Source organism: Zalophus californianus, chromosome 5 (genome assembly GCF_009762305.2).
Source record: "Zalophus californianus isolate mZalCal1 chromosome 5, mZalCal1.pri.v2, whole genome shotgun sequence".
NCBI lineage: Eukaryota > Metazoa > Chordata > Mammalia > Carnivora > Otariidae > Zalophus > Zalophus californianus.
The window spans coordinates 38,600,587-38,624,736 of NC_045599.1; the positions used below are offsets into that span (position 1 = coordinate 38,600,587).

General features: G+C 36.7%; 1 protein-coding gene across 4 annotated transcripts in view; it reads left to right on the forward strand.

Moving 5' to 3' along the window:
- The window catches only part of RBM27 (RNA binding motif protein 27), a 72,256-nt gene that overhangs the window by 11,799 nt on the left and 36,307 nt on the right, over positions 1-24,150 (forward strand). The window contains exons 2-9 of one of the 4 annotated variants that reach the window (XM_027605719.2): positions 392-510; positions 1,852-1,976; positions 7,190-7,281; positions 7,948-8,141; positions 9,026-9,289; positions 11,460-11,753; positions 14,149-14,283; positions 23,048-23,212. In XM_027605719.2, coding sequence (XP_027461520.1) covers positions 392-510; positions 1,852-1,976; positions 7,190-7,281; positions 7,948-8,141; positions 9,026-9,289; positions 11,460-11,753; positions 14,149-14,283; positions 23,048-23,212 — 1,388 coding nt within the window. The remainder of the gene's footprint in view (positions 1-391; positions 511-1,851; positions 1,977-7,189; positions 7,282-7,947; positions 8,142-9,025; positions 9,290-11,459; positions 11,754-14,148; positions 14,284-23,047; positions 23,213-24,150) is intronic. The other 3 variants (XM_027605720.2, XM_027605721.2, XM_027605723.2) reach the window with 3 other exon arrangements.

The following is a 24,150-nucleotide window of genomic DNA, read 5'->3' on the forward strand; positions in this document are numbered from 1 at the left end:
GGAAAGGTGTCCCACTTGCCCTGGTTCTTCATCGTTGGTCACATGGAACAACAGATAGTTCCTGAGGATATCAACGGTGCTTCTACAGCCCTGCAACTCAGGGGTCAATTGCCACCCTTTCCCTGTTACCATTGAGAGAACAAATAAATGTACATATGGTCCAAAATCCTGGGTATAATTAGAACATGGGACATAGACAAATAATTTTATAAAAATAAGCAGAAAAGGACAGTCTTGCTTGTACTATGTATATGCTGTTATACAAGTCACCTTTGTTCGCAGTCACTTTATTTTAAAGACCTTTATCTTTCTAAAATAGGGATGACTTTATTAATGACATTGCTATTTGAAAAAAAGTTTGAAAATTTTTGTTTTCTCTTTGTCTAACTAGATGTGATGCTGACCCTTCAGCCTTAGCCAACTATGTTGTAGCACTGGTCAAGAAGGACAAACCTGAGAAAGAATTGAAAGCCTTTTGTGCTGATCAACTTGACGTCTTTTTACAAAAAGGTAATTATTATGTGCCTTCAGCCACATAGTTAAGATTTTAAATTTAAAACTCTGTATAAAATCTTGGAAATAAAAGTTTGGAAGGAAAGAAATCAGTCAGCATCCTTTAACATTTGAATATATCCATTCCTATTAATTATTTATCATGTATTTGGGAAGACTTTTTTTCCCCTTTCCTTTTCTTCTCTGCTTCTTTCCTTTGTTGAAGCATTTGTAAATTTAATGCTTTTTAGGGGAATGGGTCCTCTGTAGCTTGTGGCAAAATCTAATTGATGGTTGGGGGGTGACAACTTGTGGATAATGTAGCTGCTAATGCTTACTGCAATATTAGGACTGAAGCTACTTTCTTTTTTTTTTCCCTCTTGGCTGGAGCTTCTTGCTGTCCAGGAAGAGATGGGCATGATCCTCTTCTCTTTGTGCCTTTAACTTCCCATCTGCTTACCAAAGTCCTTTCCATACCTGCAGAGCTTCCTGAGGGCCTCCCCGGCTAATTCTCTGACCTCATCTCCTACCACTTCCCCTCACTTGTTCCATTCTAGCCACCTTGTCCCCCTTGCCTTTTTTTCAGCATGGCGAACATGTTCCCAGCTCAGGGCTTTTGAACTCATTTTACTCTTGCTTGAAACGGTTTCTTCTCTTATGTTTTCTGGTCACTTCTCAAATGTTACCTTCTCAGAGTAGTTTCCCCTGAGTGCTTCATGCCCCTAATCATCCTCTTCTCTTCCCAGTCTTGGTTCATTTTGTTTTTCATGGCACTTGTCACTTCCTGCCATGTTATATGTTTATTTGCCTTTCTATCTTTGTGTATCGCTCCCCTCTCCCCCTCCTGTTTGTCTTTCCTTTGTTGAGAGTGGTGACTTGGAACTTACGGTGCTTGGCACATAAAATGTATTCAGTAAATATTGTTGAATAGATGAAAGGAATGTGGATAATGCACACTTACTGGTTGGTCTAACAGTTGGTATGAGAAGATATCCTTTAATTCAAATATCTCCTGAGAAAGGAAAGATAGTAAATATGGCTTCTTACTTGAAAAGATAAGATTACATAGTTTTTGGTGAATTATAAGGCTTTTTTTTTTTTACACATAAAAAATCTGATATTTTCTCCAATCTCCAAAATATTAGATGAATATTTTCTTTCCGAACGTATTAATTCCTACTATTTAGTTTACAGTAGTTTCAAAACCCAAGAATGGGATTCTTCCTCATAAGGGTTAGACTCATTTTTAGTTCCGCCACCAGTATTTGAGATGTCCTGTTCTCCTCAGCTTTGCCGTAGAGTGTTTTCAAACATCTGTTTTTGTTTGTGCAACACTTAAATACTATTTCTTCTCCTTAGAAACTTCAGGTTTTGTGGATAAACTGTTCGAAAGTCTCTATACTAAGAACTACCTTCCACCTCTGGAACCGGTTAAGCCTGAGCCAAAACCACCAGTCCAAGAAAAAGAGGAAATTAAAGAAGAGGTAATGCAAAGTTTTCTTTTGCTTTTGGGGGCTTCTTAGATTCTATTTTTGCTAGTATCATTTTCAGTTGGAAGTTGACCTCTTTAAAAGTAATTATCTGTTGATTGAAGCTTCTGTGTTTGGTACATGATACAGATTCTTTATCAGGGCTTCTAATTTCTTTGGACTTGAAATGTTGGAAGAATTTCAGATAGCTTGTTTAGTGTTCCAAGAAAAATTTTAGAATATTGAGGAATTCAGAGAAATCTTATTCAGGGACTTTAGAAAAAGAAAACTTGGTTAAATGTAGAGATTTGACTGAAAGTAAAGTATTGATGAAACCTTAAGAGACATTTTTAAGTAACACATTTCCATATAATAGACAAATCATTTTCTCTTTTTTTACCGGAGAGTATTTTTTATAGTTAATGTAGTTATAAATATCACTGTGAATGAGTGAAGAAAAAAAAAATGTTTTTTACAATGTTGAAGTACAAAAACATGATTATTTATGGTAATCTAATTGTTTGAACCAAGGGGAAAATTTTAGAGTTCATTTGTAATCCTTTTTATGTATAGACAAAACAGTGTTGTATGATAAGAATATGGGTTCTAAAATCAGGCTGCGTGAATTAAAATTGTTGCTGTAAAGTAAGTTACTTATTTGCTTCATTTTCATATCGGGAAAAATGATGATCATAGTAGTACTTACTTCATTGAGGTTTAAATGAGATTTTATATACATACATATCCTAATCAGCTGCCTGGCACATAAAAGTTGGTTATTATACAGAAATATTTATTAACTTTTATTTTTATTTATTATGATTAATAAGATTTTTATTTGGGAATAAATTTAAGCTTACATAAAAATGACAGGAATCCTACCTAAAACTTCATGCACTATCTTTATTCACCTATTGAAAATTTGCCCCATTTGCTTTCTCTATATATTCACACCCAAGACTGTCATCATGTTCTGAATCTAGAAGTTAGATACATCATGATCTTATGATACTCTGCATATCATAAGAATAAGGATGTTTTATTACTTTTTTTTTTTTTAACTAGGCTCCACACCCAGTGTGGATTCCATTGTGGGGTTTGAACTCACTAGTGTGAGATCAAGACCTGAGCTGAGATCAAGAATCAGATGCTTAACCGACTGAGCCACACAGGCACCCCAAGGATGTTCTCTTAGATAGCTATAGTATCATTATTAGTTTCAATAAATTTAATTTTAATAAAATAATTTAATCTATCTGTATTTCAGTTTTATCACTTGACCTAACAATGTCCTGGGATTGAGTCCCGCATCGGACTCCCTGCTCGGCAGGAGGCCTGCTTCTCCCTCTCCCACTCCCTGTGCTTGTGTTCCCTCTCTCACTGTGTCTCTGTCAAATAAATAAATAAAATCTTAAAAAAAAAAAAGAAAGTATTTGAAAGAAGCCAGAATAATAAAATGAGCCTTGATATACCAATCATTCACCTTCAATACTTACAGATCAATGAGCAGTGGTCTTTTGCTATACTTCAGCCAGTTTTCATCCTCTTAAATTATTTCGAAACAAGTCCCAGATATATCATTTTATCTATAAATACTTAATATGCATCTCTAAAAGGTTATATTTTAAAAGTAATCTTTTAAAATATTTTATCTTAAATAAAAATAGCAGTAACTCCTTAAAATATTAACAGATACCTAGTGTTTAAATTTCTATTCATAAATGTCCATTTTTCCCCATATGTTTTAATCAAGATCTAAATAACCAGGTTGGTTGAAATTTCCTTTTTTAAAGATTTTGTTAGAGCGAGAACGCGCGCGTGCGTACACACAAATGCAGGAGGGGGGAGGAGCACAAAGGGAAGGAGAGGGACAAGCTGACTCTGCACTGAGTGCAGAGCCTGCGTCAGGCTCCATCCCAGGACTCTGGGTTCTTGTCCTGAGCCAAAACCAAGAGTCAGATGCTTAACTGCTTAATCGGCTGAGGTGCCCCTGAAAAAAAATTTTTTTTTTAATTTCCTTCTCCTTATTCCTTCTCATTTCCCTCTTTCCAGGGTAACCACTATTCTTTCCTCTAATGCCATGTACTAGTTTTTTCTGTTTTTTCCATTTTATGTAAAAGGAATCATACAGTTTTTGCCTTTTTTAGTTCTTTTTTTTTTTTTTAAAGATTTTATTTATTTGACAGAGAGACACAGCAAGAGAGGGAACACGAGCAAGGGGGAGAGGGAGAGGGAGAAGCAGACTCCCTGCTGAGCAGGGAGCCTGATGCAGGGCTCCATCCCAGGACCCTGGGATCATGACCTGAGCTGAAGGCAGACGCTTAACGGCTGAGCCGCCCAGGCGCCCCTTAGTTCTTTTTTTTTTTTTAAGATTTTATTTTTAAGTAATCTCTACACCCAACGTGGGGCTCGAACTTCTTACAACCCCGAGATCAAGAGTAGCCTGCTCCACCAATTGAGCTGGTCACATATCCCATTATCTTATTATGTGAGGTTCATCCATATTGTGCATGCCCTCTGACTCTTTAATAGCATTATTGAAATACTACTCCCCTTCCATACCATTCCCCTATTTACAGTGTACAAATGTGGTGGTTTTTTATTGTATTCAGAGTTGTGCAACCATCACTATGATCCATTTTAGATCATTTTCATCATCCAAAAAAGAAACAGTGTACCCATTAATCTATCACCTTCCAACCCTTCTCCTCCAGCCCCCTAACCCTCTCTTAGGCAACCACTAATCTACTTTATTTCCTTATGGATTTGCCTATTCTGAATATTTCATGTAAATAGAGTGATACCATTTGTAGTCTTTTGTGACTGGTTTCTTTCTTTCACTTAGCATAATGCTTTCAAGGTTCATTTGGTTGTATCATGTATTCATTTTTTTAATGGCTGAATAATATTCCATTTTGTGGATATATCACATTTTCTTTATTAGGTCATCAGTTGATGCATATTTGGGTTGATAGGCAGGTGATTAATTCTTTTTTTGCTTTTAGAAATAATGCTGCTGTGAACATTTATGCCCAAGTTTTTATTTTTTTATTATTAATTAATTTATTTATTTGAGAGAGAGACAGAGATAGCAAGAGAGAGCACATGAGTGGAGAGGAGAGGGAGAAGCAGGCTCCCCAGTGAGCAGGGAGCCCGATGTGGGCCTCAATCCCAGGACCCTGGGATCATGACCTGAGCTGAAGGCAGACGCTTAACCAGCTGAGTCGCCCAGATGCCCCTATGCCCAAGTTTTTAGATGATGTTATGTTTTTATTTCTCTTCAATCCTTTAACTTTTTTTTTTTTTGAAGATTTTATTTATTTATTTTGGAGAGAGAGAAAGAGAGCATGAGCCGGGGGAGGAGCAGAGGGAAAGGGACAAGCAGAGTCCGTGCCGAGCACAGAGCCCGATGCAGGTCTTGATCCCATGACCCTGAGATCATGACCTGAACTGAAATCGAGAGTCGGACACTCAACCGAGTCACCCTGGCTCCCTGGCTCCTTTAACTTTTTAAGAAAAGTTTTTCTCCATTAGAGGTTAATACATGTCCATCAAAAAAATCCTTGCAAAATATAGAAAAGGAAAATGATTTCCAACTTGATGTCTTTTAAGTTTCTCTTAATCTTTATTTTTATTTATTTATTTTTTTAAAGATTTTATTTATTTGAGAGAGAGAGAATGAGAGAGAGAGAGCACGAGAGGGAAGAGGGTCAGAGGGAGAAGCAGACTCCCTGCTGAGCAGGGAGCCCGACGCGGGACTCAATCCCGGCACTCCAGGATCATGACCTGAGCCGAAGGCAGTCGCTTAACCAACTGAACCACCCAGGCGCCCTCTCTTAATCTTTAAATCCCCTTATAAATCTGCCAATATTTTTCTCTCTTCTTTTCCTCACCCCCCTTTTTTTTCCTTAAATTTTATTTTGTTGAAGGAACTCAGTCTTTTGTCCTGTAGTTTTTACTGTCTGTATTTGCAGATCACATCCAAGGGGAATAATATGTACTCTGTATTTCCTGTAAATGGGTAGAATGATTTTTAAATATAGTCTAAACAAATGAATCCTGTTTTAACCAGTGCCATATGGTTGCCATATTGTGGCTACCATTTTATGTTGCCTGAGTTTTACTAAATTGTTATCATCTGTTCCATTCACTGACTTCTGTTTGTTAAGTGAGCTTCTCCATTAGGTGGGCATTTGTTTAGCTCTTGCAAATGACTTTATTTCACCTTTCTCTAGTAGAGGCTATATATTTGTTTTGAAATTAACTTTTTTAAAAAAATAATAAAATCACAGATTATTTCCAGTCAGTCTTAACTGTTAGGCTTTAAATGAAGACAGTATTTCCATGAATTCCAATACCATTTTCTGTAAATCTTGTAAAATGTGTAGTTTTGTGGCACTTATTAACTTCACCATTTATTCTTTTTTTTTTTTTTTTTAAAGATTTTATTTATTTGAGAGAGAGAGAGAATGAGAGATAGAGAGCACGAGAGGGAAGAGGGTCAGAGGGACAAGCAGACTCCCTGCTGAGCAGGGAGCCCGATGCGGGACTCGATCCCAGGACTCCAGGATCATGACCTGAGCCGAAGGCAGTCGCTTAACCAACTGAGCCACCCAGGCGCCCCTTCACCATTTATTCTTGAAACCTTTTCTATGAAATAAATCTACAGTTCTCAAATTATGAGTATATTTTATAATTAGGAAAACATAAACCCATTTTACTATATGATACTTGGAGATGAAGACTTGCTCTTTCTATGATTTCATTATAAGGGATGAATTGCTGTTTTCCTCCTATACTGCTCTTCTTACCTTAAGTTAACATTTGGGGTGCCTGGGTGGCGCAGTCCGTTGAGGGTCCAACTCTTGGTTTTGGCTCAGTCGTGATCTCAGGGTCGTGAGGTGGAGTCCTGTGTCAGGCTTCATGCTCAGCCCTGGAGTCTACTTGAGATTCTCTCCCTCTGCACCTCCTGCTCTTATGTTCTCTCTCTCTCTCCGTCAAATAAATAAATCTTAAAGAGAAATTAACATTTAAAATTTAGTGTATTACTGTTAAAGTAATTTCAGCATCTTTTTTACTCCTCTCTCTTGTCTAACTTTTTTGGATATAATTTGACTTCAGTATTTCATTGTATTCGTGCCCTCTCTTACACTAGAAAGATTATCGGATAGATGTGTTTGTAATTAGTAGAAGGACTGATCTTGTTCCCATTGAATGCTTTCATATAGGTATTTCAGGAGCCAGCAGAGGAAGAACGAGATGGTAGAAAAAAGAAGTATCCTAGCCCCCAGAAGACGCGCTCAGAATCTAGTGAACGAAGGTGTGTGTTTATATGTAGTTAGGGAGACACTGATAACTCTCTTTTTAGTTACCATAAGGGCATTAATGGGATTTTTAACATATGTACCGACGCCTTTCTCTAAACTGATAGAGAGGTTATCTTCCTTCCCTCCATTCTGTATTTTTTTGTCTTTGTCGTACTTTCTCTTCCTTTTATAAACAGTCATCATTATGTGCTTTCCCCAAGAGCACAGGGGTGGGAGTAGTCTCCTTAGAGGATGTTAATGAAGGAAATGTTCCATTTGGTTAGGGGTGCTCGCTATTAAAATCATCCATAGTATTTTATACTATAAATAGTTTATATGTTGATTCATCAGCCTGTCATTAAAAAATTCGTCTTTTGTTTAGGAAAACTTTGTTTCTGCCTTTTTTTCTTTTCTAGTTTTGAATTTCCATTTTTCCCCTGCCCCTCCCCATACTTTGGTTTCATCTCTTTTTTTCATTTCTCCCCACCCAGTGTAATTGAGGGAATGTTTTTTCCTTTTATATAATGGATCAGAGGAATTATGTTGTGGTTTTATGGCTTTCTGAAAAAGCACAGAGATTATGAATTTTGATGAATCAAGGAGGGTATTTCGTACTCCTGATTTGTTGGCATACTTGGTTCCTATAGTATACATATGGCTTTTATATCTGTGTATTACAGGACACGTGAGAAAAAAAGAGAAGATGGCAAATGGAGAGACTATGACCGGTACTATGAGCGGAATGAACTGTACCGTGAGAAATACGACTGGAGAAGAGGCAGGAGTAAGAGTCGGAGTAAGAGCCGAGGCCTGAGTCGAAGTCGAAGCCGAAGTAGAGGGCGCAGCAAAGATCGGGATCCAAACAGGAATGTTGGTGAGTAGAGGAGGCCTCCTCCTAAAAAGTCTGTATTGCCTATCTTCCTCTGTCATAAGGGTATTAGAGCTCCCCTTAAACTCACATGTACCTTTAACATGTCTGAGCAACGTAAGATCTAGAATTGTCTCAGAAACCTAATGCTAATTTTGTGACAAAGATAGGGCTCTCTTGTAAGGACAGACTGACAGGAGTTGGACTAAAAAGCTGTTGTAAGGATATCATAGCACATGTCTGGACTTAAAGTCATTTTGTATAATTGCAAGTGATGTCTTTATTTTATTTTATTATGTTCATCACCACACAGTACATCATTAGTTCTTGATGTAGTGCTTCACGATTCATTGTTTGTGCATAACACCCAGTGCTCCACGCAGAACGTGCCCTCCTTAACACCCATCCCCGGGCTGACCCATCCCCCACCCCCGTCTTTTAATCAACAAAGCTATCATTGAAGGACGAGGACTACCTGCTCTGTCCCTCACCCCGTCACTAAAAACAATTGTTTTGCTTTAAGGTTGTCTAGAGTTTATAAAATTAAAAAGAAAAAAAGGTAAGTAGATAACTGGGATCCCAACCACTGATCTCTCGGGATATCAGTTTGGAAGTCAGTTCTTGGATACCTTTCTTATTAAATATCAGGCTTTCTTCATTATGTATTGATGTTGGTGTTATAAAAGATGACTTTACACAAATTACTGGTCAAGATATGTCACGTTTTTGATGTTCCTGGTTTTAGGATATGTTAATGAGAGCACTTTGAAATATGGACAGCTCAGTGAGTTTACTGCAATATTCTCTTCTTCCCTGTTCTGTGAGAAAATAAACATCGTGAAGAACATAAATGTCTAATCTTGTTTCTTGTTTTTATTTTGTCTCTGAAGCAGAGCACAGGGAAAGATCAAAGTTTAAGAGTGAAAGGAATGACTTGGAGAGTTCCTATGTGCCTGTGTCTGCACCACCTCCGAGCTCTTCTGAGCAGTACTCCTCTGGGGCACAGTCTATTCCCAGCACTGTTACTGTGATTGCACCTGCGCACCACTCTGAAAACACAACGGAGAGTTGGTCTAATTACTATAACAATCATAGCTCTTCCAATTCTTTTGGTCGAAACCCACCACCAAAGAGGCGGTGCAGAGATTATGATGGTAAAAATTCTCTTTTATATTGTACTCAAAAGTACTAGTAAAGCAGATATTGCTAATATTGCTAGCGTATGCAGAACTTAGGATGGCAAAAATTCTTTTACCTTGTACCCAAAAGTACTAGTAAAGCAAATGTTGTTAATATTGCTTATCTTTTCATTATAGTCCAGATTTTGTTAAAAGGGATGAATGAGGAGGAAAGCCTCTTTTGGCATATGCTTATTTACTTTCTTGATTTAATAGTTTGGCTCTGGTTAAGAGAATGTTCAGATTTGACCCATTCGTTTGTTTTTTGTTGTTCTTGTTACTTCAAACACTAAGTATACCACAAAATTTGGTAGACATTAGGAGTCACAATTTTTTTTGTGTAGTGTTTGGTGCTGGGAATTTGTTAAGCATTATAACCTACTTAAAATTTTAATTTGCTTACTTTCCACTTGAGTGAACCTGTGTGTATGTGTGTATTTTAATTTTTCATTATGGAAATATTTAAATATTAATAAAAGTTGACAAAACAATGTAATTAACCCTAGTGTATCCATGATCTCACATCACTAGTTAGGAGGTCATGGGCAAATTTGTTTTCATCGATACTTCTCTCCTGCTTTTCCCAGACCTGTATCATTTGAAGCAAATCGCAGACATTGTAATGTGTTTTTCTATAGATATAGAATATGTATTTTTACATTTTATTTTTAAGTAGGAAATACAATCAAATCATAACTCAAGCATTATCTCGTTCTCACCCTGGTCTCCTGGCCACAGAATTCTCATTCCCAAGGCCAATTTAATGTTATTAATTTCTTGTCTCTCTTTCCAAACATAGTCTGTGTATATGTACATAAACAGATATGTATAGTCTCCCCTATTTTCTCTTCTACATAAACGGTAATACACTCTTCATACTCTTCTGCATGTTTTTTTCACTTAGTGGTATTTTATGGCAGTTATCCCGTATTAATACATTAGGGCTTCCTTAATACCTTTTTTAGGTTTCTTAAGTATTCTATATGTAGAAAAGTATGTTTAACTTAATTGTTTCTTAATGTGCTTTTGGGGTGTTTCTAATATTTTGTTGTTATAAACAGTGCTGCTGTGAATCACCTAGTAAATAATGCCCACTTGAATATTTTCTTTTTTTTTTTTTTGAATTTTATTTTTAAGTAATCTCTATACCCAATTTGGGGCTTAAACTTAAAACCCTGAGAGTTGGCGGTACCCATTCCACCAACTGAGCCAGCCAGGTGCCCTTTCCCACTTGAATGTTTTGTTTTATTTTATTTATTTTTTAAGGGGGGAGGGGCAGAGGGAGATGGGCATAGAGCCCGACCTGGGGCTCAATATCACAACCCTGAGATCATGACTGGAGCCGAAATCAAGAGTTGGATGCTTGGGACGCCTGAGTAGTGCAGTCGGTTAAGTGCTCGACTCTTGGTTTCGTGGTCTCAGGGTTGTGGGATCGAGCCTTGGCGTCAGGCTTCATGCTCAGTGTGGAGTCTGCTTTGGATTCTCTCTCCCTCTCCCTCTGTCCCTTGCCCCTGCTCATGCTCTCTCTCTCAAATAAATAAATAAAAAAGTTGGATGCTTAATCCACAGAGCCAACCAGCTGAACCCCCACTTAAATATTTTAAAGTTTCAAATTGCAGATATAGCAAGAATGTAGAATTTAGAATACTACCATGAAAACAGATAATTGAAATTAGATTGTCCAGTTAAGTCCCTTACCCCCATACCCTGCCTTTGCTAAAATGAATCTGAATTTTTTTGTTTTTTTAATTTCCTTAAAGTAATCTCTACGACCAGTGTAGGGCTTGAACTCATGACCCCAAGATCAAGGGTCGCATGTTCTACTGACTGAGCCAGCCAGGCACCCTGAATCTGAATTTTTATTAGGAAACTGTAATGGCAAATCGGTTAATCTAAAGTGGCTAGTAGCCTGTTTTGGACCCTGTTACTTGCTACCTCAACAAAGCATAGTCTCATAGGAAGTAGAGAGTACATCTGTCTGGCCTTACCTCAGGGATATGTGATGATTAACAGAGTAACACTAAGGCTTTTAAATTCCTTGGAGAAAAATTACTTTGTAAATAAGATTGGTAGGCTTTTCAGGGTCTTGTTTTATTTGTTTTCTGAACTCTAAGATCATAATAAGATTCTTCTTATATTCTTACAGAAAGAGGATTTTGCGTACTTGGTGACCTTTGTCAGTTTGATCACGGAAATGATCCCCTGGTTGTTGATGAAGTTGCTCTGCCAAGCATGATTCCTTTCCCTCCACCTCCTCCTGGGCTTCCTCCTCCACCACCTCCTGGAATGTTAATGCCTCCAATGCCAGGCCCAGGCCCAGGCCCAGGCCCAGGCCCTGGCCCAGGCCCAGGCCCAGGTCCAGGTCCTGGCCACAGTATGAGACTTCCTGTCCCCCAGGGACATGGCCAGCCTCCACCTTCTGTTGTGCTTCCCATACCAAGTAAGTACATGTTCATTAAATATTTTGTCCTTTAGCAAAGAATTGTATTTAGAAGAACCTATCTCTTCACTAACGATACTAGATTTAAAGTTTTTGAAAGGTAAATTAATAGAATTTGGAATATATTCCTATAATTAAAATGTTATTCTTTATTCTATCCATTGTTGTGTTAGATTATAGTACCTTCAAAAAATCTTGGGTGTCAAAATCTTGCTAGTTGACAATATCTTAAGAAATCCAGTTTTGAAGATGTCAGAAAAAAGAACATGCCAGTAGTTTAATGAAATTTCCTAGTTTTTAAAGAAAATCTCTTTTGGGGCTCCTGGATGGCTCACTCAGTTAAGCCTCCGACTCTTGATTTCGGCTCAGGTCATGATCTCAGGGTCATGAAATTGAGCCCTGCAGTGGGCTCCAAACTCAGCGGGGAATCTGCTTGAAATTCTCTCTCTTTGCTCCTTCCCCCACTCATGTGCCACTCTCCCTCTTTCTCTCTCTCTCAAATAAATAAATTTTATGACAGGACATATGTTACACATATTATTCTACTTCTGTGTGTATTTGAAAATTTCCAAAAAGACTTTAAAAATTATTTTAATATTCTTGAAGAACTTATAAAAAGATTTATTTATTTGAGAGAGAGGAGAGCAGTTGCCCCTAAACTTTTTATTTTTGAAATTATTGTAGACTCATAAGAAGTTGGCAAAAATAGTTTAGCACGAACCCATGTACCTATCTATCACCTAGCATTCCTGCATTAATGTTCTTTATAGAATACATTAAAGTTGATAAAGGTTTGGAGACATTGGATGCATTAGATTCTTTTTTTATTTTTTATTTTTTTTATTTATTTGAGAGAGAGAGTGAGCGCGCGCACAAGCCACGGGGACAGGCAGAGGGACAAGCAGACTCCCCTCTGGGCAGGGAGCCCGATGCGGGGCTTGATCCCAGGACCCTCAGATCATGACCTGAGCCGAAGGCAGATGCTTAACCGACTGAGCCACTCAGGCACCTGATACATATATTTAATATTGTCATGTAAATGACATAATTGTGAAGCTCAACTTGAGATTTTATTCCCCAGATAAAAAAGCATCTTCTTATATAGAAATTCTCACAATTAAAGATGTGATAGGTGGGAATATTTCTGTTTAAAAGTGAAACCCAAGAATGTCATTTCCCCCCAACATTTTGCTATGAAAAATTTCAAGCAAACTGAAAAGTTGAAATAATTGTACACTGAACACCCATATACTCATCATCTAGGTTCTGTGATTAATATTTTACTATATTTCTATTATCACGTATCTTTCTATCTCTCCCATTATTATTTTTGATGCATTTCCTAGTATGTTGCAGACATCAGTACATTTAAACATGTTCCTAATGTTGTAGAACTTAAGAGTTCTACCATTATCCCAGGGGCGCCTGGGTGGCTCAATCTTAAGCGTCTGACTCTTGATTTTGGGTCAGGTCATGATCTCAGGGTGCTGGGATGGAGCGCTGCATTGGGCTCTATGCTCAGTGCGGAGTCTGCTTGATGATTCTTTTTTCCACTCCCTCTGCCCCTCCCCCTGCTCAAGTTTTCTCTCTCTCTCAAATAAATCAATAAATATTTTTAAAATTTTTTTTTAATTTTTATTTATTTTTTTAAAGATTTTATTTATTTATTTGACAGAGACACAGCGAGAGAGGGAACACAAGCAGTGGGAGAGGGAGAAGCAGGCTTCCTGCTGAGCAGGGCGCCCGATGTGGGGCTTGATCCCAGGACCCTGGGATCATGACCTGAGCCGAAGGCAGACGCTTAACGACTGAGCCACCCAGGCACCCCAATAAATCTTTTTTTATTTTTATTTTTATTTATTTATTTATTTTTAAAGATTTTATTTATTTGAGAGAGAGAGAATGAGAGATAGAGAGCATGAGAGGGAAGAGGGTCAGAGGGAGAAGCAGACTCCCTGCTGAGCAGGGAGCCCGTTGTGGGACTCGATCCCGAGACTCCAGGATCATGACCTGAGCCGAAGGCAGCTGTCCAACCAACTGAGCCACCCAGGCGCCCCAATAAATCTTTTTTTAAAAAAAGGAGCTTACCTTTATCCCAGAAAGATTGTTCAAGTGCTTTCTCAGCCATTTTTCACTCCCACTCCCCGGAGGTAACTGTCCTTTTTTCCACCCTGGAATTGTTTTGTCTGTTCTAGAGCTAAAACGTCATCTTAATTAATTATGCAACTTAGAGTGCTGAAGCCTGCATTTATCAAATTCCTTAGTTCTGTTCTGTGCGAAAGTAGGTACTTTAATTACGACTATCCAAATTAGTTTTAGTATAGTATTTTTATTAGTTAGGAAACATTAATGCTCTACCTTTCTTCTTCTTTTCTTTTTTTTTTTAAATTCTTAGGACCACCCATAACACAGTCAAGCTTGATAAACAACCGTGACCAGCCTGGGACAAGTGCAGTGCCCAATCTTGCACCAGTGGGAGCAAGACTACCTCCTCCTTTACCCCAGAACCTCCTTTATACAGTATCAGAACGTGAGTAAATATTGCTTGACTTAAAATTGCTAGGGTATAGAAAAGCTAAGTTTCAGTGTCATACTTCTAAAGAAGAATAGTTTTTCTTCTTATGGACTGTACCATATAAAAATTATATTTGTATTCACAAGGCAATCTACTGTGTGATTATACTGTATGGCTGTATTTTATCTTGTGTGCTAATGGAAGAACAGGGCAAGGCCTTCTGCTATAAAGGAAGTAGCAACATTTAGTATCTTCTGAAGGACATGTATTTTGAAGCTTTAGTCTCTTCTAAAGGAAATTTATTTTGAAGCTTCTGTTGAAAAATTGTTCCTCTGATTGAATTTCAAAAACATAAGGCTTATCTTTTGAGAGTTATACAAAAGGCCGGATAAAATACGCCAAATAATTATTTAACTTGTATGTTGGAGTGACGATAGAGAGCATCATTTAAACTGTAATATTTAGTGGCAATGCTATTTATAATATTTATGTTTATAATAATTCTTAAATCTTGGTTCTCTCTGATTTCTTAGGTTGTTTTTGTCATTATTTTTAGTTTATTTAAAGCTTTTTAAAATATTCCTTTCTCCAGAAACATAAAAATAAGGTAATTGGTTGTTAAAAATGTCAAATTGTGAGATTTTTTTTTTTTTTTTTAAGATTTTATTTGAGAAAGTGAGAGAGAATGAGGGGAAGAAGGGTCAGAGGGAGAAGCAGACTCCCCGTTGAGCAGGGAGCCCAATGTGGGCTTGAGTCTGGGATCATGACCTGAGCTGAAAGCAGACATTTAACCCACTGAGCCACTCAGGCGCCCCGAGATTTTTTTTTTTTTTACACAGCTATGTAGCTTTATGAATAAATTCATCTTTTGTGCAGTGTATTTATCATAAACATTTCTTCATCTTTATCATGTCATGGTAAGGTAATTCAGCAATATAATGAATCCCAGGTTTAAATCCTGGTTCCATTACTTAACTGTCATTGTGATCGTAGGCAAGTAACTTCACTGAATCTCAGTTTTCTCTTCTGTAAAATGGGAATAATAATAACGTTACTCACCTCAAAAGCATGTTTCAGGAATAAATGCATTATTACATCTATCTGGAATAGAACTTGGCATCTAGTAAGCTAAATATAAAGATTAGGTTTTATAATACTATGGTTACTATTGTCTCCTTAAATTGCAACTTTGCTGAAATCAAACATAATTATCTTCTCTTGAAGTGTCTACCTCCACTATCCCTGTGTGTCTTTATAAATTGAAATAACACCATCTAATCACCTAGAATTGAAACCTTGACATGATTGACTCACTGCTTTGCTTTATTTATATCTAGTTAATCAAAAAATCCTTTCTCTTTTTCTTTGAAATATCTCCTTCTATTCCTGCTGTGGCTTCTGCCTTCATTCACACTTGAATCACCTCACATTTGGGTTATTGCTATAATCTTGACTCCATTATATTTCAGTCCTCCTCAGTCACACCATGTAATGTTGCTAAGCTAATTTTCCTGAGAAAATGAATCAGAACAGTACCTCATGAGAACTCTGCAGTGGCCACAATTTCCCCCTAAATTACACATATATTTTTTTATAAGTAGTCTCCATGCCCAGCGTGGAGCCCAACACAGGACTTGAACTCAAGACCATGAGATCCAGACCTGGGCTGAGGTCAAGAGTCTGAAGCTCAGCCACAGAGCTACCCAGGTGCCCCTCTTCCCAGACTACCGATGAACCCCTCCCTATAGTTTCTCTTTCTATAATCTACCCCGCCCTTCTTGGTAATCTCTTTTTTTCACTATACTCCCACATGTATCTTCTCTGGTTAGGCCAGTTATACCTAGTCTGTGCCTCCGTTGTGACTCAACTTTCTTTCTTTCTTTCTTTTTTTTAAAGATTTTATTTATTTGACAGAGAGAGAGACCACGAGAGAGGGAACACAAGCAGGGGGAGTGGGAGAGGGAGAAGCAGGCTTCCCGCCAAGCAGGGAGCCCGATGCGGGGCTCAATCCCAGGACCCTGGGATCATGACCAGAGCCGAAGGCAGACTCTTAACCAACTGAGCCACCCAGGTGCCCCGTGACTCAACTTTCTTTTCCTGTCTTCACTCCTAGTAATCTGCTCTCTTCTCTTCTTTCAAGGCCTAAATCTTCTAAGTACATGGGGAACATTATTGCTCTGTTGTAAACTCCTACAGGACTGAAAAGCATTTATTACATAATGACATATAATTGTACACAGGCCCACTGTTAGATTTCTTTCATGTATGTTAATTTTATGTTCAGCTGAGCCTCAGAACAGAAACCACATCTTAGTATCTCACAGTCTTCTAACTACTATAGTGTCTTTTTATAGCGCATGTTTGTTTTACTGCTTCTCTCATTTTTTAGAGAAATTTTAAACGTAAAGATAGTATAATGTGTTCTCATATACTTATTACTCAGCTTCAAGATTTATCAGTCCTGTATCATTTATTCTCCCCAGTTCATCTCTTAATATTATTTCTTAATGCCTTTGGACTTGTAAGTACAAAAAATGGATTATTTATCTGAGAGTTTGTTGCAGATGGCACATTTTCTTACTGTTAAATTTAGCATTGTGACTCACGATAAAAATTCTGTTTTGTTTTGAATTTTTTAAAAAGTCTGGCAATTACCATTTATTTTAATATTGTTAAATTTAACATCGTGACTCACCCTGTAAAAATTCTGTTTTGATTTTAATTTATAAAAATCTGGCAGTTACCATTATGACTTAGCTTCATATTCATTAATGGAGCAAGTATTTATTGAATGCCTTCTATGTGCCAGGCATTGTGCTACATGCTTGAGAGCCATCATGAAAAAAGGTAAACTTCATGTTACTTGAACACCATTTTTCTCTTTTTAAAAGCAAAAATATTTGTGTAAAGGCCTTTTAAAACATATAAGTTCCAAACTTCTGTTTCAGATGCTGGTAACATTTTTAAGAAAATTTGGGGGAGCAGTGCAGTTAGCAACTTTTTATTTGCCACGTTGTAGAATTGTATGTGACAATATCTAGGGTCATTTCAATTTAAAAAATAAATTTTTACATTAAAATACAGGCTAAAAGACTATCCTTTTACATTTGGTTTTCTTAAATACTAATTACATTTTTTCCCTCTTTTTTGTCTCAGACCAGTAAAAGGTGGTAACATCCTTTTGGCATTTGTGAATTACTGACTTAGAGGAGGATAGTCTCATATATTGCATCAGCGGTTTAAAGAGATTTAGTTGGTTGTCAACTGAATATTTTGAAAGTTACAGAATTATTTGTATCAGACAATTTAAAACTTTGTACTATGCAAACTACTCTCTTCCTTATTTATTTATTTTAAAGATTTACTTATTTTAGAGCGAGAGAGCTCACACACGTGAGTGGGAGGAGGGGCAAAGGGAGAGGGAAAGAATCTCAAGCAGACTCCCCACTGAGCTTGAAGCCTGATATAGGGCTTGATCTCATGACACATGAAATCAGTACCTGAGCTGAAATCAAGAGTCAGATGCTTAACCAACTGAGCCACCCAGGAGCCCCTCTCTTCCTTTTTTAAAAGTTAAATTTTGATTCTAAAATTTATAGAGAAATTTGAAAATGTAGGAGATAGTTTCTGATCTCAGTGTAAACAGTACAACATTTTATTTTTGGTGTTAATGTAGTTTGTTATACTTTTTTTGTATCTTTCTATTCACTTGACTTAAGTTTTTTTTTTTTAATTTCATTCTAGGCAGGTAAGTTGAATCTTTCAAATTGTTCAGGTATGCTTTCTTCAATAGTATAATCAGTAATTTCCAAAAAAATTAGAACTTCACTTCAAATGAAGTAAAAAACTATGTTTACAATGTTAGCTCTCAAAGTTTAGTAAGTTGGGAAAGTTTAAATTACGGATATTTTGTTGTCAAAATTATTTTTAAATTTCATTACATAGATTGTTTATAAGTGGGATAGAGTGTATCAGATGGTATTTAGTTATGAAAATTATGTCAGTAGAGATCTGGAATATACAGAGAAAAATGAAATCTGGATTTTTAGAGGTAAAAATAGGAGTCTACTCAATGCTAGGTACTGGGAATATACAGATGAGTTAAGAAATGATTCTTCTAAGAAGCAAAAAACTTAATAGTGGAAAAGAAATATGTTTTAAAAAAACAAGTACAGTGTATTTTGCTGTTAGGACTGGATGAGCAGAGTGGCTCAGAAATAGAGGTGACAAAGGAACTAACTGTCAAAAATAAAACTGTCATTTTGGCTGTGGTTATTACTTGTTTTGGAAAAGGCAATTGAATGTTAACAGAAGAAAAGAAATTATCCACATCGTATAACTGGGTAGGATATCGGTGGCTCATAGTAATGGTATTTAAAACGTGATGTCAAATGGATATAGTTTGGAAAAAACTCTGAAATTTTGTTGTTTCTTGAATTAAAAATGTCACAGATACTCTGAAAAGGACTTAAATAATAGATGTAATTGAAATTTTATGGAAAGAGAGCAATATCGTAACACCTATTAAAATCAACTATTTCCTCTGAAGTACTTAAAATATTTTACACAAATTTGAAATAACCAACTCACTATATACGTTTTTGGTTTTCACAGTACCATTTTCAAGTATATTCCCTTTTTTTCCCTTAAATTCAACCTGTTTAAGTTTATTTGAAGAAGACACGGTAGGACTATTTTATGATTGCTAAGCTCACTCTAATGAGTGTGTGAAAAAGTAATAGAATATAATATTCTGTATTCTACCAATTGATTTTTAGGTTGAAGGAAGTTGTAGTCTTCAAATGAATTTATGTAAATTATCTTTATCTTTCTGAAGATATATCTCCTGTTATCAACTATGTAAAATTAGTGAAACACTATACTCCTATTAAACTTGAGATTCCTCGTTTAATCCTGTGGAACATTTCTCAGTGCAGAATCATGGATTTTGATGTCTAGAGAAGCATATTGATATCCTGTAGAGTCACTGAATATTGTTGGGTTTCTCTCCCTTTGTGTTTTACTTTGGTTTGTCTTACATTCAATATCTTACTGCCCATTTCAACATACAGAGTTCCATCCAAAATACTTGTCATTGGGATACTTTTAATAAATAAGCTTTCATCTTTTAGTTAAGTGACTCTTTATTGAGTTCCTACTATGCACCAGGCACCATTTAGGCCCTGGAGCTTCGGATGGTGTGCCAGGTACCTTGGATTCTAATACAGAAGATACATGATAAATATGGCCAATAATTGGAAGGTGTAGCTTTTTTTTTTTTTAGATTTTTTTTTTTTTAATTTATTTGAGAGAGAGAGAATGAGAGACAGAGAGCATGAGAGGGAAGAGGGTCAGAGGGAGAAGCAGACTCCCTGCTGAGCAGGGAGCCCGATGTGGGACTCGATCCCGGGACTCCAGGATCATGACCTGAGCCGAAGGCAGTTGCTTAACCAACTGAGCCACCCAGGCGCCCTTAGGTGTAGCTTTTTTGTTTCCTAATTGAGCTTTTAGTTTAAAACTTAAGATTTTTTTCCTGGGAATACTCTTAATGACAAAATCAGGAAATTACAGAGTAGCTAAAATTTCAGTTTGCATAAAGACTGTCTTCACCTGACTAGAGTTAACATTAAGAATGTGAAAATTTTGCTCTCAGGCATGTAAGAAATATGAAAAACAAGAGAGGAGCGTGAACTTGGGATGTTTGTAGTTTGGAATTATCTAGTCACTCTTTATGCCCATCAGAACTAAACTGAATGAATTAAATTGTGACCAGCTCACCTTCACCATTATTGTAACCTATTTGATTTAAAAAAAACTTATTTTGGAAAATTTCAGATATACACAGAAGGAAAACAAATACTGCAGGAATCTTCAGGTACTCAGAGGCTTCAACACTCCTCAACATATATGGTTAATCTTGCTTCATCTGTAACTCACCTCTGACTTGATTATTTTAGAGCCACCCCCAAACATAACATTTCATCAGTAAGAACTTAAATATATATCTTTAAAAGATAAGGATTAAACACACTATCACAATACTTTATCACACTCCCAAAATATTTACTGTTGTCAAATATCCAATCAGTGTTCATATTTCCAAATTGTATCATAGGTGTCCTTTCACAGCTGGTTCTTTGAAGCTGCATCCAACCAAGGTTATATATTACATTTAGAAGAGACCTTTCTTAAGTCTTTAAATCTATAACGATTTCCCTTACCTCTTTTTTGGTTTTTCCTTGGTTTTTGGTTTTTCCTTGACATTTATTTAAGAAACAGATCATTGTCCTGAAGAATTTTTTCACATTCTGAACTGGCATATTACTTCCACTTGTGTCATTTAACACATTCTTCAGTCCTCTATATTTCCTGTAAATTAGGGGCTAAATTTGGAGACTTTAGATTCAGGTTCGTGTGGTTGTTTTTTTGTTTTTTTGTTTTTTTTGGTCATGAATATTTTATTGATGTACTTCCTACTGCAATATTTCATGATGTACATAATGTTGGGTTTTTTCCTTTGTTGTAAACATTTATCAGTGTGTACAGTTGTTTTCATTCTGATTCATCCATTTTAAAAGTTGCTCATGGTTTCAGCAGCCATTTGTGATCACTGCTTAGATCTGTTGTTTCATTAGGGGTTATAATAGTGTGATTCTAATTCTGTAATTTCTTCTACGTTTATTGACAGGCATTCTACAAAGTGAAACTCAGTAGTGTTAACCATTTGGTTAACTTGAAATGCAGTTTTTATAAAAGACAGGATAAATACTTGTTTCCTTTCATTTGTCAGTTTTCAGAATAATGAATTACTGCTTTCCTTGTGTCTTCCAAAGGGGATCATTATGAACTCATGGATTTTTAACATGTTTGATACGTTTCACCCCATTACATCCTTTTTGGTGTTCACATTGTTTCATCTTTGACCATGGGAGCCTCTTCGTGTTGGCTCCTGCAGATTGTTTTGTTTTTGATACACCTAATGTTCCATAGTTGTCTTGCTTCTGGAAACACAAGTTGTGTGTGTGTGTGTGTGTGTGTGTGTGTGTGTGTGTGTGTGTGTGTGTGTGTGTGACGGTATACCAGGTTCATCTTAATTTTCTGCCATAGTTGTCTTGCTTCTGGAAACACAAGTTGTGTGTGTGTGTGTGTGTGTGTGTGTGTGTGTGTGTGACGGTATACCAGGTTCATCTTAATTTTCTGCCCAGACCTAGAATCAGCCTTTTGTCTAAGGAAGCTTTTTGTTTTTAAATAATACTGAGAGAGTAGGTGTTGTTGAAGAACATCAGGCTTCATTTGAATAAATTAAATGCATGTTCTTTGTCACTCATGTTGAAGGGACATTGTGCAAATTAGCCTTTAACTTTCCAGTTCACTTTGAGACAGTTATTAGTTAAATATACTGGGTACATCAAAAACTTAAACCAGTCATATGGACTGAGAATGCACTACCCCATTTTTCTCTTTAGTACACTCCTTCATTCTGCAGGAAATTCTGCACAGTAGGTCATTCTTACAACTATTTTTAGATTGTTGATATGTTAGATTGTTTTTGTAATATAATGGTTGAAAGAGACTTTTTAAATGTAAATATTGAAAGAATTGGTGCTAAGCGCACAGTTTTGTGGTCTGCTGTACAGTATGATTTGTCACTTGTCTCTTTGCTTCATACATAGGAAGAGAAAGATAGTAAAATTTAGTACATCTGTTTCCCTTCTGTATTTCCTATGAAATCAGGTGGTTGCTTTATGGCTTGTTCTGTTAAAGTGTATTAAAAATCTTTTGGAAATTTATAACTTTTAAGGACATTCATTGGGTATAAAAAAAAATTCTAAATTCACTTTATCTTGAGCCACATAGTGAATGTCTGACTTTAGGTATAAAGTATTGAGTAAATATTATAAATAGGTCTCATGGGGGTAGTCAGTAAAACAGATACTAGTAAGTGACCAGTGAAAGAAAAAAACTGCTCCTTGATACTTCTTTTTAAATCCTGTTCTACCAAATTTGACTTCATTGTGTCAGACATTCTTCCATTAGTAAATGTGAGCACTAAATGTCCTTTCTTTCAAAAAGTGGTTCCTAATATCTGAGGTAATTTCATATGTACTGTGGTTGGTCTGTGTATCTGGGGTTTTGTCCTTTTTTTCTTTGTTTGTACTTGTTATCCACCTGCTAAGGGGTAGCAAGTTTTCACTATCTTGTTTAGTTTTTTTCTTTTGAACGTTTCTTATTCTCTGTGAGGGTATCCTTGTGGGTGTGGGGGTGTGTGTGTGTGTATGTGTGTGTTTTTTTTTTTTAATTTCTTCTTTTTTCTGCCCTCAGATATGGGAGTATGTTTTGTGTGAACCTGAAATTGTGTGAGTTTTAGGAGAAGAATTTTTGTTTTTAATGGGTATGACAGTCTTGAAAACTGCATGTTTTATTGGATACAAGTTTCTACACGAATAATAGCTTAGGGCACCTTTGTCTGATAGTGTGATATGGTTGACTGTTCAGTTTTGTGTACAGTTAACTCATAGTTATTCACTTCAGATTATGAAAGATGGAGATTATACAGGTCATACTACCTAATTCTTACTCTTTCTTTATACCTCAGTGCATCCTAACTAGTTGTATGTCTGTTTCTGGAGTTAGGAAGAATCTCAGTAATACCTTTCTCGACTGCCATTCCCATTGGTATACTTTTCTCTGTTCTTGGCTGAAGTCTCAGGAAGTAAGGCATTACCTGAGAAGCTTGTGACTCTCATTCCCAGCTGCCCTCCTATTCTTTCCTCTGTAGGACAGCCCATGTACTCTCGTGAACATGGTGCTGCTGCATCTGAGCGACTTCAGTTGGGGACACCGCCTCCTCTGTTGGCAGCTCGTTTGGTGCCACCTCGAAACCTCATGGGATCCTCCATTGGGTACCATACCTCAGTCTCCAGCCCCACCCCTCTGGTCCCAGGTAAGCTTTGCTACAAATGGCCATCCATCTCTCTGATCTTTTGTACCACAGCTTGCCAGCCTAAGTGGTGACTGGCATCCTGATCTGCTGTCACAAATTCCCATTAAACCTCTTAGGTAGTTTTCTTCCCTGTTTCTCTGCTTCTTTGATTTGTCCCTACTGATTGATAGATGATGAGGCCTCCTGTGTGTCTGTTATCTCTGGTGTCCTCTATTTTGAGTTTTAATGCCTCAGAAACAAGTCATGCTAGTTCTTTGATTTCTAATCCAATAAATAGGAAGAGGATATCTACTTGAATGTTTTCTAATCAGTTACACATTTCAAGAAAAACTAGAGTATAATTTTTTAAAAAACAAAACAAAACCATCTGATTTCTTGCTGATCAAGGATGAACATGTCTTTTTTTTCTTCCCTCTGCCCTGTGTGTTGACTGGCTGTGTATAATGTAGTGATTTCTTGAAAACTCTTCCCTCCTACCTGCGTGTACATGTTGAAGACCTGTGTGGAATGCTTTGTGGGTGTCTCATGAGGTTTTTAACATTTCTCACTTTGCCTTTGGATCTCAGTTCATCATAATTGACTTAAGGACTTTTAAGTTTCTAGGCGTTCTTTGTATTCTCAGGAATAAGGTCATTTGATTATGTAACTTCTTTAAAACTTTCTACAGCTATAAGAGATTTAACTATAGGAGCTCTTCTGTCAAGACTACCAAGTAGTAACTGAAAACATTTTTTTATAATAATTTGCTGATCTTCTACTTAGAATCATAGAACTGATTGGCCATTATTAAGGATCTGAATGTCTCTTACCTTGTAGCTGAAACTTCCTATGAACGCCATAGAGAATTTTTCCACTAAGAAAATAAAAAAGAGATGCAAGGACTTCTAAAGCGCAGTGGGGAAAACCAGTGTCTTCACTTAATCTTTACCATTCTTTGA